The following is a 14,843-nucleotide window of genomic DNA, read 5'->3' as shown; positions in this document are numbered from 1 at the left end:
ATGACTGCCGGTGTATGGGCGTTGCCACGAAATCCAGCCCGAGTTCGCAATCTTCGCGGTTAAATCTCTTTTCGAGCGTCAAAAAGACATTCTAGACAAAATCCAGAGTGATTTCCGGCGATGGGGGTCGTTTTGGTCGGCGGTGCATGGACAGCACGAAAAAATTTCGGGGGGGGGGGGGCTGAAGCCCCATAAGCGCCCCCCCCCCCTGGCTACGCCCCTGCTATCAACTAAGTAAAAAAAAACTCGGCGTAACGATAGAGTACTCTTAACGGCCAATTTCAGTACGATTTTCTTCCAAGATTACATACGTTAGATTGGGAGCTACAGAGCATTTGTGAGAAACTGCGAGACTAAAATTTGTTCGTGTTGACGCGACGCGCCGACGACGGACATCGAGCGCCGCCGGAGGGTAGCTATATACAGCTTTGCTGTAAAAAGCTCACGAAGCTTTAGAAATGGCTACATCGATGCGACAAGAGCGGCGTACGTGGCGCTGAGCGTAGTTTAGATCTATTTTCACCTGAATTCAAGCAATAACCAAGCCTCTGTTTCGGCGTAGCGGCTTAACCTGTTGCACCATCAACGTGACCAGGATCGTAAGCTCATGAACGCGTACCTGTTAGGACGAGCTATTGAATGTGCAACGCTAGCTGGACCCATTGCATATATATCTTCCATCAGTATAAAGTGTGCGCGGCACTCTGGAATTTTCACATCTGCGTACATCACCTTGACTCGAAGAAATGTCCTCGCCTGCACGGTATATACACAACAAGGATTGTAGACGCGAAACACATCGGCCAGAATTGGTTGCAACTGATGCATGTTGAGCAATTTTTCCTTGACACGATTGTCAGCTGGCCAAACTGAGTAGCGTCCGCCAGCAAGCTCGTGGTGGCGCTATACATGCAATTTCTATTTTTGACGGAAACGCAAAGAGAAGGCTTTATTCAGCTGCCACTACACGGATGGGGCACTTGCGTGCCGTCCGCTACATAAGCTATATACGCGGAAGCTGGCGTACAAATCACGTGCATGTATGGCTGAGCTTAAGGATACCTTTGGAAGGACTTTGAAAATCTGCTGCTTAATGTGGCGTCCTTGTTTCTCAGCCGTACGAATGCAAATAAAAGCCGCCTGTGACGGCAGTCTTTCGCAAGTGAGGCAAGACAGCAAAAGAGAAAACTGCGAGCGGTAAAAAAAAGCACAGCAAATAGAGCAGATCTATGCTCATACACATAGATTGACGCACACGTACTCAAATTAAAACAATCAGATGGAAAAATTATAGACGATTGCGCATTTTTAACGTCGCCCTATTTACGGGACCAATTCATGCTCGGCAAGCTTTATCTCCATTGCAAGTAAAAGATGACTTCACGCTGCAACACACCCATCCCCAAAGTCTTTTCTGGTCGGTGTGTCCATGTCATCTGTAGTCAGTGAATGAAGCTTCTATGCAAACATTCGGGCATTGAACTCTCGATTAGGTAGCGTAACATTCGTTTTATGCGTAAATCAAAATGCAGTTCTACTTCAAAAAATGACGCGGCGCCTATAGAAACTGTTATACGCAGCAAAATGTGCATGCGCCAGTTCGTTCTTTAGAAAAAAAGCGCGTATTCGGGCAAGTCATCGTTGTAAAAAAAAATAACGTTGAGTTCAAGGCGATGTCTCGACAACTGTGAAAGATATAAGCGAGGCGTTTCATATCTAACTTGGTCGGGCACTGGTTTGGTAACAAGCGCATGTGGGTTACGACGCCAAACAACGTTCAATACATCCATCAACATCGACGAAAAAAAAAACGGCAGTCTTGGTAAAAGTGCTTTCAGCCGAAATGACGGAACAAAGAGACTAAATAGTTGTGTATCTAACTATTTCAAAGCCACGGGAGGGTCCTCCTCGCTTAACGTGTGATACAACTAAGCTATACGCCAAAAATAAAGCACAAACTGAATAAAACAATTTCCAGTGCCCCGGAGGGAGTCGTATCATTGAGCAGGCGTCTGGCCACCGAGGAAGCCGGCCCTCTCCACCACGTTGACGGCCACAATGACCATGCTCATAACCACAATCTTGGCGAACATACCCAGGAGGAACTGAGGAAAAAAGATGACCACACAAAGGATGACTCAATTAGCTGTACGATACACAGCTTTACGATCTGCACAAACTGCATGTGGGGAATCAAACTTTGTAAATACGAGCTCCAAGGCACGCAACCACGAAAAAAGAATAAGTTATGTAAGCGTCTTACGCATGCTCATTGTCGTGACGATTGTGTAGTTCCACCAATCGCCATCACAAGCGGTGAGTGGCAGAACGCTAGCTAATAATCAGGAAGTTCTGTTTAGTAAGAGAAGTTTCGGGCCTTGGGGGCGTTTTCACAACGCAGGCTTTACGCTAGACCGATCCGTAAGAACAGACACTGTCTGATCCGGTTGACGTAAATGTTAACGGGAGCAGCTGACTTATATCGCAGCCAGTCCTTACAAACACTGTGAATCTGGCATCGTGTGTCCTCTGGTTGTTGTTATGCTGTCAGAACGTTGCAATTCGCCAGAAGTGACTGCTCTGCCATATTGTGTTTATCGAGACTCTCCTAATTAGCAGAATTTTAAACACGTGTCGTTATGACTGCGCAGTTTCGACTAGCTAGTTGTCCTTGTTACCCACCAGCTTCCAGAAGGACACCCTCGAAAGCTCGTGCAATATGGCGAGTGGCAGCGACGCAGGCATGATAAAGTTGCTGGAGGCGCCCACTATAACTGGGATAGCGTAGTAAGCCGGGTACATCTGCTTCAGCTCGGCCTGCAACGATGGAGAAAATTGTAGCGGCACCAAAGGGCGCGCGCAAACACACACACACACACACACACACACACACACACACACACACACACACACACACACACACACACACACACACACACACACACACACACACACACACACACACACACACACACACACACACACACACACACACACACACACACACACACACACACACACACACACACACACACACACACACACACACACACACACACACACACACACACACACACACACACACTCACACACGAAAGCGCTCCCCAGGATGCGATATTCTTGCGTTGCTGCTTTGTTTGAAAGGATTTGCTTTCGAGCAACGGTAGCCGCCTGGAAAAGAACTCACACCGTTTTAGTAGGGTTCTTACCTGGCCGGTTTTGAACCGGCATTGCTGGTTTTTTTGCCTCACATTGCCTGCTGCAGGTTCGATAACGCCACCGGCGCGCCATTTAACGGTTTTCCGCTGTTCTCCCTAAATCGGCCAATTACAAGTTGCCTCGCAAGTGCTCTGTCGTGCATGCGCACACGGCAAACAATGTAATTATAGCAAATGGATTCATTCCAAGTTCCTTAAGCTGTTCCCTGACGTCAAACTGGAATATTTCCTAAAGCTGCGGGCAGTGGCGCCATATATGGGCGTTCGGCATGCTGCCTTGGGCGAAAATTAATATCTCGGAACTGGTTCTGTCCAGAGAATTGATTGTGAGTGGATACGCCGTACGAACTCAGCGGCTATAGTTCGTAGATTGAAATATGCGGCATAAGGTCATTAATTAAAAATACAATTAGCGTAATTAGGTTAGTTGTTCAATTGAACAATTTTATTTCTCGTAGAAGTAAAGGCCGCCTTATCGAGTTAATTTAGATCAAGGGTTAGAATTGTGGTATCTGCCGTAGGTAATCTTTTGGTGCAACAAAATTTGATGCAGCTGAAACAAAAAACGCCCTGTAGATCTGTTTGTTATATGTAGCGTATGGTTATAACATGTGGCATATCATGCCAGGTCGTATTCTGGCGTTAGCCAGTGCTTTTTTATTTTGTTAGCATTACGATTGTCAAATCGTAAAAAGGTGTGTATGTGTGTAGTCTGGAAAGCCGGTCACGTGGCAAGGTATACACATATACACATATGTCAGGTGTACACATATATCAGGAGAAGGTAAGATCAATGGGCCAGTTGTCACTTGAAGAAAGGAAGGGCACAGTGGATGTGCTGTCGTAAACGAAAAGTTGGTTTATGCCAACAGTTTTGAGAGGTGAAATCTCTTCGTCAGGGCAGTTGCAACATATTTAATGCTGGATTACCAACCGTAGTGATCGCTGTGTTGAGTAACGGCATCTGCCTCCCACAGAAGGTTAACCTAGACATAGCTAGTGATTTCAAGGTCACTAGACTTGAAATGCGCAAGAACGATGCCAGTGACTGACGCAAATGTTTCATAGCGTCTGGCGCTTTAATGTTTGGGGTTGGTCGTACACTCATGCACTCATGTTTAATGTTTAGTGCCTACGGCAGTCAGAAGGTTTTGCAGTTCACGCTGGCAATTCACGGGCACCGGTTCTCTTCGTCAAGTGAAATCCGATAGGACCAAAATAGTTCACAACATATACACACTCCGCGGCTGATGTTGCACGTCGAATCTTTGCGCAACCAAGATAAATTTCCGCGTGCTGTATTTACCGCTGCACCAACAGGGTACCCAGCGTTTCTTCGACGAGCTCGTATTAACTGACATCGCGTAAATTTCACGCCAAAACATCTACAGCCTCTCCTGCTGCTCGTGACGGCAACACGTTCAATCAGCGCCGCGCTGGCTCGCACAAGACAGAGAGCGGGAATGGCCCGTCACGCGCCCTTTCCTCCTCGCCCAATTAAAAGGTCTACACGGGAAGATTTTTTTTTCTGAGGTCGTCAATGCCCGAGAAGAACAGAGCTGATCGTTTCTGTATGTGCTCTAGCAAATCTGCGTGATTTCATTGCCAGATCCCACGCAGCACGTGAGCACTGAAGTACTGATCAGTACTTGCTCGTGCAAGCTCTATGCTCGTAACAAGCTCTATGTACGGCTTCTGTGCGCTCGAGCGCACAGAAGCCGTACATAGAGCTTGTTTCAGTTTGAAGGGCGCATGTGGAATTAGTTTTAGTTTTAGTTTAGAGATTTAGTTTTCGGCTGGATCTCGCTGTCAATTGAAAGTGAGCACTGCAGGAGAAATGTTTGTGAGTAGTTCGCGTAAATATTTGCATTAACATGCAGAGCCAGTGGTATACCGTCCATCGGATAATCAGAGTAAAGATAAGAAATATTATAGGGAAAACAAAGCAAGTTGCACTAAAATTCATGGGCCGTGTATTTTACCATGTCAGTACATCACTGACATCTTTCTGTAGATATTCAGGATTAGCTGCACCATTGACGTCACGATAATTACGGGAGTAATCCACGCAGGACTGGACTAATTACCGGTCTATTTTCCTCACGTTTGGAGTTTTTCAAATCATGGACTTGGATTACGCTTAGGCGCAGGAAAATGAATGTGCTCCGTTGAAAGCGCACGAGAACCCAGGTTAGGAGGACTTGAATGCGCCACAAATGTTGCGCAAATATAATTCCCGTTACGCTGCAGAACCTCAGGGCGCGGGATCAAATATCGGATGGAGCAGCCGCATTTCGATGGGGGGAGAAATGCAGGAACGCCCGTGCACCGTCAGTTGGATGCACGCTGAAGAGCCCCAGGCAGTCGAAGTTATTCTGGAGTCCGCCACTACAACATGCCTCATAATCATATCGTGGTTCTGGCGCGCAAAAATCCAGAAATATAATTGTCAGAGGTAAAAGTTCTGAGAGCGAACTAAGCACTCCTGTGTTGTGCAGCGGTCACACTCAATTTGCGAAACACAAAGGAAGGCCGGAAACACAGAAGTCATTCGGTACCCTTCAATCATGTACACTCGTGAGCAAAAGTATACGGACCACAGAGTTGCCGAAAAAACCAAACCTCTTTGCAATTCACATGCATAAACTGAAATTGCGGAGTACACGGGAAAGTTCACAATGCCAAGTTTGGACTGCAGTCCTCAATTCCAAGTGGCACTCACAGGCAGAGGAAAAAAATCGGCTTTATCACGCAATCCATGGTCCGCATATTTTTGCTCACGGGTGTACCACCTGGTTTCTTCCTTGCCCTGTTTATTCTTGCGGCCATTCGAGTGCATACGTATGCATACACTTTCATATGCACGGTATCTGCATCGAACAGAAATAGACGCAGTACAACGCCAAATTAGATGAAGCACCACGCTCAGTTCTTTAGCGCAGAATCTTACGATGGTTTGCACCATGGGCGCCATGATGTCGACGATGACCTGCTTGTCGGCGGTCTCAGCCAGAACCGACGCAACGAACGCCAGCACGGCTTGCACCTCCAGCACGCTGCACTCCTCCCAGGCCGCCACAGACACCGACTTAAACATCTCGATTGGAATACCGTGGGTCTGCGAAAGAATACGAGCACGAAATAAAAATAAAGGTAGGCGAAACCTTGCGTCCTGACGGCTCGTAGAAGGCGAACGAGTGATCTAGTTTTCAAGGGTATGCTGAACAACCGCCAGAACAATGGAACGACACCGTAAAAATTATTTGTGAATCTGTAAAGCAGGATCTTGGCATTTGACCAGGCAAAATGGAGCGTGCTCACACGGTGTAGGTGGAGAAACATGTGACCGCGTTGGCGCGATTGTCGAGAAATATGTGAATTTTAAGGACAAGAGCGGCATTTTGAGAAGCGCCCACAAGCTACAAGAATTGGTATAAACTCGAGTTGGGACAGGGGAGGTTTCGCCCAGAAATGAGATAATCGGAAAGAAAGTGCGCGATTTTGCAAAAGTTGAACGAAAGGCAAGAGAAAAGTATCAGCTGATTTTTGATAAACATCCCCTCGGTGACACCGAGGAGTGTGCGAACGACACCGTGGTAGTTTAACTACGAGGTCGCAAACCACGTGACAGAACTGAATGACGCAAAAATTATTGCGCGCGACTGTCAATCAATGCGTCCTATTTGCGAAGTATTGTTAATAAAGAAGACATACTTCGCACGTTCATCGAGTGCTGTAGCGCCGACTTAGTACTCGGTACGGAGACGCGGTTGACCCCTGATGTCATTGATAGTGCCCTCACACTATCCACTGATCTCAACACCTTTAGGAAGGACAGAATGGATCAGTGTGGCGGCGTCATCATGACTGTCGTAAGAGAAGTAATTCTCAGGCACAATTCCTTGATACGTGTACAAATTTTGACTTTATGTGGATTATATTGAAATTGTCGCCAGCTTTTTCTTGCATCGCCCGCGTGTGCTATCGTGAACCAAATGCTGCTATTCAATTTGTCGATGATTTGAACGAGCAATGCAATTATCCACCACTGTCGGTAATAATAAGCCGGTGACAGTATTTACCCTAAACAATAAACTGCCGAACCCGCACATACGTTGGCAGTATAAGAAGAAATTAATGTACGGAATTTTAAATAAAATTTCCTTGTTTAACTTGACTGAAATGGTTTCTCTCCCTACACGTGGAAATTCTTTCTGGATTTGTTTTTGCCACTTAGCCTGAAAATATGTGCGTTCAAGGACTGTAATGTATCAGTGACCATAATGTTTTGTGCCATGAAGTTATGCGGAAGGTTGAGAAGCCAGAAAAACGAAACATAATTATATATGACTGCAAACGGGCAGACATTGCGCAGCTTGTTTCCAATTTGTCATCCTTCGCATAGCTCTTCTTAATCACGTACCGGGATCGTAATGCTACCAAAACTGGCGCATTGTCCATGAGAAGCTCCTTCAACTAAAAGATCAGTACATTCCTAAATCACGATCATGTTATCAACCGATAGCACATGGTTCACGTCGCCCATAAAGCGACGCCTCATCAAAAAGAAACGCTTTTATGTGAAAGCAAAGTTGTCGGACTCTGATGGCGATTGGGAAGAGTACCGTAAGCAAGCGAGCCAGCAAGCATGTGAATAAAGAAACAAACAGCTGAAGATGATTTTTTAAAAGATTTTCCTGCACTGCTAACTAAATATAATAATAGGTTCTAACTAATATTAACTAATATCGCAATAGGAGGCTGCAGAAGAGTTAAACTTATGTTTGGTTGTGTGTTAACTTAAGAAAAGCCCATTCCTTCTGATTTAAAGTTCGAAACTCTTTATGGCGGCATGAGTGGCACCGTGACCACGCATGACCGAATCGAATTAAATATTGACCATCTAACAAATAACTCATAACGTCGTACAGACGGTGTATGCCATAAATTGTTCAAAATAACACAACATATCATATCGTAGAGGTTTGCAGCTATTTTTCAACAATATATTGACACAGAGTGCATACCCAACCATTGAAAAATTGCTAGTATGAATCCAGTATTCAAATCTGGCAATTTCTCGAACCTGTTTCTATAACCAGTATACCGTGCAAATTACTTGAAGACATCATATGATCTGCCATAATGAAGTATTCAACTGACCACAGCTTTTTTTCTTGCAAACCAACATTTTCTCGCAAACCAATATGGTTTGCACGACACATCATGCTGCTGATGCATCCTTACTAATTGATGCAATATTTATCGATTTCGCCAAGGCATTTCATAAGGTCCGTCCCACCTATTTGATGATGAACCTAGACAGTCTTAACATAAACCACAGCATTGCCAACTGGATAACTAATTTTTATGTACCCGCTTTCAGTTTGTTTCTGTAAATGAATGTTCTTCATTACCCCTTGTTAAATGCAGGTACCGCTAGCCTCAGCACTTTGTCACATAATGTTTCTTATTTACAATAGCGATTTAACTAAAATCACACATATACTGCTCGATTATTTGCTGACGACTGTTTAATTTACAGACAGGTAACTAGCAGCGGCGACAGCACCACTTTCCAAGGAAACCTAGACAGCATTGCCATTCAGTATGATCAATGACACATGAAAATTAACGCTTCTAAAACCAAAGTCATAACGTTTACGACTGCTGCTAAGCTCCTGCGCACTTCTTATGCCATTAATATGATGCCCATTGAGTACGATTCTTCGTTAAAATGCTTAAGCGTGCACTTTTCTGCCGACCTAACATGCAATTCCCACCTAGGCGCAATAACTATATGAAGCATCCAAAGCACCCCGATTCGTAAGACGCCACTTACATCAAGCTAACTGACAGACTAACCTTCTGCGTATACTTCTCTAGTTCACTCAAAAATAGCATATGCGTCGTTCATTTGAAACCCGCAGAAAATTTACTTAATTATTAAACTAGAGTCATTTCAGAATAAAGCTGGCCGATTTACAACAAGAAAATACTCACTTCATTCCCGTGTGACGGATATCGAAGCATCGCTTAACCTTACAGCACTTGAGAAACGAAGGCTGTTTACAGTGTTATCTCACTTACACAGGCTTCATGACAATTACTTGTCATTCAAAACATCTTATACATATGGAGCGCTCAGCACATTTTTATGTGCCTTGATCGCAATTATAATGTTTATGGTCAGTGCGCGCGTACTAACCTTCTGAATTAGTCACCATTATTTGTTGTTTAGCGTCATTCGAATAATTTACAACATGACGTTGTCTTCATAACTAACCATGACAAATTTGTACAAAAGTTCAATAGTTCTTTGACCTACTCATAATAATTGTGTTCAAATTTCAATGTTTATTGCTTTGTTTTTCTTTGTATACGCCGACGTTCATTGCATGTCGATTCGTATAAGTGTTGCTGCTTGCGACTAAATATTTCTTTTACTCTAACCCCCCTGAATGAGCCTGTAGCGTATGTGTATAAAAATATTACTATACGTTCACGCATAATGCCGACATCTTCACTGGATCCCTCAAATTTTTTTGACCGTCTTTATACTTTGACACGACACTTTGGGCAAGATTTATGAAAGCGAAGTTGTTCTTTGCGCTTACTCTGTGGGTGCGGGCAGCCAAGCCAAGTAGGTGCAGTTTAAGGTCTTAGAGAAGCTTCCGCTGAATAAATTAATTCCGTGTCAGATGGTGGGCTTTGAGCTATGGTCTCGCAGCTCAATAACCTGATGCTCTAGCCACGAGGGCAGATGTTCATTCATGGTATGGATGAATTACTACCTTACCCCTTCTTACATCATGACATTGTAGCTTGCTCGTTATTGGTCAGTTTTACTAACATCAATATATTTGGCATCCGCCCGGGTCGGGACAGAAGAAAACAGAGAATGTACCATTTTTAGCCGGAGTACAATAAGTCACTCGTCATGGCATCGTCGTTGCAGTTCACTGACATTATGTGGCGTAAAACACGTGCGTTCGGCTCAAACGCACATGTGTCTGTGACCTGGTAGCATATTTAATAAATACGAATGATGCTGTCCTTTACCCAACTCCCGGCCAAATGCTTCGTACAACAATGTTTCCAAAACTGTGTGGGCCCCGCATAACGTTTGGCATGCTACTATCAATGTTCTATAGGCCCAATCATTCTCCTCATGAGCTACTTCAGTATTTTAGCAGCCAGTCCGAAGCAGCCATGTAATCTACTTACTCGTGCGCGATATTTATGTATCCTTGCGCATACAACTGTTAAGGGTCCGATGCGCTCGCACCACAGCCCGTAAAAATTTATAGTTTTTACGCTGCCGAAAATGCTCTGCCATTAACGTGTCCGACGGCCTCATATGAACTGCATGGTCTGGCCGCAGTGCTGAAACAACACCCCTATCGCCGTGCCCACTACGATCTGGCAAGGTTGTTTACTCCTGTGTAATGCCAACAGCGGCGTTTTCATTCGGATCACATGCACCTTCCTTGATAGCTGTAAGTGAGTTTCAGACGGCTTGCGTTGGTGGTTACGCAAATCTGACGTCATGAGATTGGAATAGAAACATATTGGAATAGTTTTACGTTATACGGCCCCAAGTTGTGTTTAAGAAGCAATACACATTTGCTATATTTTCGCGTGAAATTTATTATAGAGTGCTACAGCTGTCTCGATATCTGGCATACAGATGTGGCATCTCAGACAGTAATCTGTAAACCGGACTTTCCTTGTAGCATTCCTAGACATCTACGCAATGAGCGCTCAATGGATCGGTTGATCAGCCGGAAGATAAAGGTTTCTGCAGTGTCATACATAAGTTTTACCCTCTGCATGCACTGTGCTAATAAGATCCAAGTTTAACGTTCGGCAAAATGTGTGTCTATGGAGTTATTCGACGTGAGATCGGGTGAACTTGCCGCCCGAATAGTCCTGCGGGACAAAGTTCGTATATATTTCTCGTCATGTCATCTGCTAGCCTGCAATTTTGTACAAACGTATCCCTTGTAAAGTCTGTTCCGTGGTAGTAGATCACCCGTCGTAGCTTCTCTTTTTCGTAGACGAGGAGAAGCATAGAGCCACGCATACTGTCTTCTTTGCGCTGTAATAAGGTCATTCATTATTCTTGATGAATGCTACGTGCGTTATACATCGAACCCGTCATTGGCCGCAGAAATAAAAAAAACAATTGCAGCGGCTCACCAGTTCCAGCGAATAACGCAAGCCGTTTCATAACGTTCTAAACAAATGAAGTGGTCGCGGCTCAACGTTTATGAAGCGCCTAAGCTGCGCAACTCTAATATGGTGGTGTGAAAATCGTCCACCCTAAAACAAAATAATTAAGCTTCTGGAGCTATCGTGTAATACAAACGAAATTAGCCGTGTAGTTGTGGAATGTGCTTATGATGGGACAGCGGATTAACTATTTTGCCATGCTTAAGGTGATTACGACAGAATATAATGCTGACATGCACAAACATCACTAAAAGCGACTTCTAAAACTGAAATTTATGAGTAAGCGCCAGTTCTCGGTGATCTGATAGTACGGGTTCCTTTCCCGCGTAACACGTTGGTTCCGCGCTTCTCGCGTAGAAAAAAAATCTGCTGACGGAAGGGAGCATGTATTTCTACCTCACCGCATTCGCAGCGTTTCATCGTTCGAAAATTGGCACAAACTGATGAAAGTGAAGCGCAGCTGTTAACGGTGCCGTGCGCCATAAGTAGGCCACGTATCCACACTGATGCAGCGATATACCTTTAATTCGATCTCACGGCGAGCAGCTAAAAACGAAAAACATTGGGCGTCTTTGCAGCGGGTTGCTGGGTGAAAACAGCTCTCATAGGTGAATAGACATCGTTTGGCACCATAAAATACTCATAGCACGCTGGAAGAGCGTAGGTATCGCCCTGTACCTAGAATGCCACGCTCAACATACCTGTAGCAGCCTCGAGGCCGCCTGAGTCGCTCCTAGTAGGATCAGAATTCCCCAGGGCAGGGTCTCCCAGACGTGGCGCAGAAACTCGAAGGCGGCTCGAATGCAAGATGTCAGGACATTCGTAACTAGCATCATGGAAGCCAGTGCGCCCACCACAGCCATCCTGGGCACGAAAACCAGTCGTTGTCCCGAAAACACGAGGACATTTCTGTCCCGAATTTTGGCTGCCGTGAATTGAGTTGTTTAGGCGCGTTCTGTCGTTGAAAAACGGAATGTAATATATTCCGAGTGTTTGCTTAACCAAGATTTCGGCTGATGAAAACCACGTGAAGCGCTTGTGATTTGCTTCCACAAATTACGGCATGCACACAACAGCATAAGTCAGCTACGATCTCGTAAGCTTGATGCATAAATTAATATGATTAGAACACCTTACAGCATGACATGTTAACGTGGATGCCATGGTAAAAAAAAGTAGCAGTGCCTTTAGAGCTCATCCTACAAGAGTCAATTAGGAATTGTTCCATGTGATGAATTTGCTGCTTCGTAGCACTCAGTATCTTTAAATTTATAGTCTTTTGTTTCGGGGCGTACTCTCGGGGGTGGGTAAGCGCCTGCTGGACAGGATGAAGTACAACTTCTTGGCATAACTCATGGAGGCTAAATAAGTTCGGTGTTAATCCCATAAAAAAATTTCATATCCATCACTGCCAGAAATCCTGAAGGACTTCGTCCACTCATGAAAGATCGCATTTTGTACTACCAGTCGGCCTCTAGCTCTTTCCGTACTAGTTCCATCATCATCATCATCAGCATCATCATCATCATCATCATCATCATCATCATCATCATCATCATCGTCGTCGTCGTCGTCGTCGTCGTCGTCATCATCATCATCATCATCATCATCCTGGTTACGCCCAGTGCAGGGCAAAGGCCTCTCCAATACTTCTCCAACTACCCCGATCATCTACTAATTGTGGCCATGTTGTTCCTGCAAGCTAGTTCCGCAATTGTTTAGTGTACGTTGGCTAAGGCTACAGAAAAAACAGACAGTATTCAGGCGCCTGAAGTTTCACCATGGTGCTCGCTCTTTCATGTACGCGCGCTAAACGTCTTTCCTCTTGAGGAAACTGACTTTAGTATTCAAAATTAGCATGAGATGTAAGGGAATGTTATAATTCTTGAATACTACGTGGAAGGTTTCCGTCACAATGGATCACGCATAGTTCTGCCCAAGCTTGGATACTAAACGTATGTTTCTGGATAGCCATAAGGCTGGCTCAACAGCTGTTACTATAGTATTGCACACTTTGGATGTGCGCGTGAAATTCGCCTCAACGCTGTCTCAGCATGGGTAAAACATATGAAGATAGGGTAAGCTTCTCTCACAGAAATGTTAGTCGTCCAAGACGAATGACCACATTGGATGATTAGTGCTCTTGCATAATATCAAAATATCCGACATTGCTTTGGCCATGATAGAGTGTCGTATTCACAAAGCTTTAGTTTGTAATTTTACAAGTCACCTGTAGTTATTCACTTCAGTTGTACTTCTGAATGTCGTTAACCACCCCTTAAGAATAATTATTGTCACGCACACATTGTTCTGCTTTTCGCCAGTCACAGTTTCTTGCCGGTTTATCACTGTTGTCAACGCATTACTTGGTAAAGAAGCGCCTTGTGTTTCCGATACTTCTTGAATGTTGTCGCTGATTCTAGCGCAAAAGATCTTGTCTAATCAGATAAGGTGTGCACAGCCAATAGTGCCCTGCGCTATTTCAGAGGGATCGCTGGTGCTCGAGTACATTCCACAATGTACGAAAATGTCACGCGCGCCGTCCGACTACAGAAAATGTTTCGCTATGAAATCCGCGACAGCATTCAATAACTTTCAAATACAGTACAGGCACGTTATGTGCCGAGCAATAGTTTGATAACAGTGACCATTCGGTGAAAAATGGTCGCCTGTAAAAAGCAACATGATGTACGCGTGAAATTATTAAGGGGGGGTAGTAGGCAACTACTATCCGAAAAGCGTGTTTCCAATTTTTGCTACTGAAAATGTTTCATATACTAAAGAATATATCCTACAAATTCCATGCCGAAACTAGCATTAGAAGTGCTTTAAACGTGGCGCCAAATTTATACCTTCCTGCTATAAAAATTGGGCATGGCTTCATAGTGATGGGGCACAATTGCTGCTTGAAAAGAGCTAGGAACGTGGCCAAAAACGTTTTTTTTTCTTTTTTGCTTTTACAATTGATATTTGTGGCTTTATAAATAATTCAAGCTTTCCGGATTTTTGAACATCCGCTGAAAAACATGAAATTACCGCTAGCGAGAGCGTGCTTGCCTGCGCATAGGCGATTTTGATCATATTAGTTCAAGGTCTCTAAACTTTGTAATACAAAGAGAGTTGTCGTGTTCGCATGCAATATTCAGAAGACAGGGATGCCTCGTCGTTTCCCATAAAATCTGAAAAAGAAAGCGCACATTCCGCGTCAACTTTGTTGACGCGGGGCCGAGACTCGCTCATGAGGACGAGACTTACGAAGATCGCTGGTGTCTCGCTCGGTTCGTCAAAAGCGATCCAAAGCAATGACTGGTAAACGATGTAGAAAATTATATATGTCTCTGATGATCAAAGTTTGGGCTCAGTGGTTCAAAATTGAACACTTACACGTGA

General features: G+C 44.4%; 1 protein-coding gene across 5 annotated transcripts in view; it reads right to left on the bottom strand.

Annotated features, from left to right (window-relative positions):
• Nucleotides 1-934: 934 nt before the first annotated feature.
• Nucleotides 935-14,843, bottom strand: part of LOC135910968 (uncharacterized) — a 60,773-nt gene continuing 46,864 nt past the window's right edge. For 4 of the 5 annotated variants that reach the window (XM_065443046.1, XM_065443043.1, XM_065443045.1 and 1 more), the window contains exons 15-18: nt 12,155-12,317; nt 6,169-6,336; nt 2,683-2,817; nt 935-2,105 (exon numbers count right to left, since the gene is read on the bottom strand). In XM_065443046.1, the coding sequence (XP_065299118.1) occupies nt 1,998-2,105; nt 2,683-2,817; nt 6,169-6,336; nt 12,155-12,317 (574 nt within the window). In that variant the 3' untranslated portion in view covers nt 935-1,997. Of the gene's footprint in view, nt 2,106-2,682; nt 2,818-6,168; nt 6,337-12,154; nt 12,318-14,843 lie in introns of those variants that run through there. The other variant, XM_065443047.1, reaches the window with a different exon arrangement.

Source organism: Dermacentor albipictus, chromosome 2 (assembly GCF_038994185.2).
Source record: "Dermacentor albipictus isolate Rhodes 1998 colony chromosome 2, USDA_Dalb.pri_finalv2, whole genome shotgun sequence".
NCBI lineage: Eukaryota > Metazoa > Arthropoda > Arachnida > Ixodida > Ixodidae > Dermacentor > Dermacentor albipictus.
The sequence above is the reverse complement of the archived record's forward strand: the minus strand, read 5'-3'. Positions and strand labels throughout refer to the sequence as shown.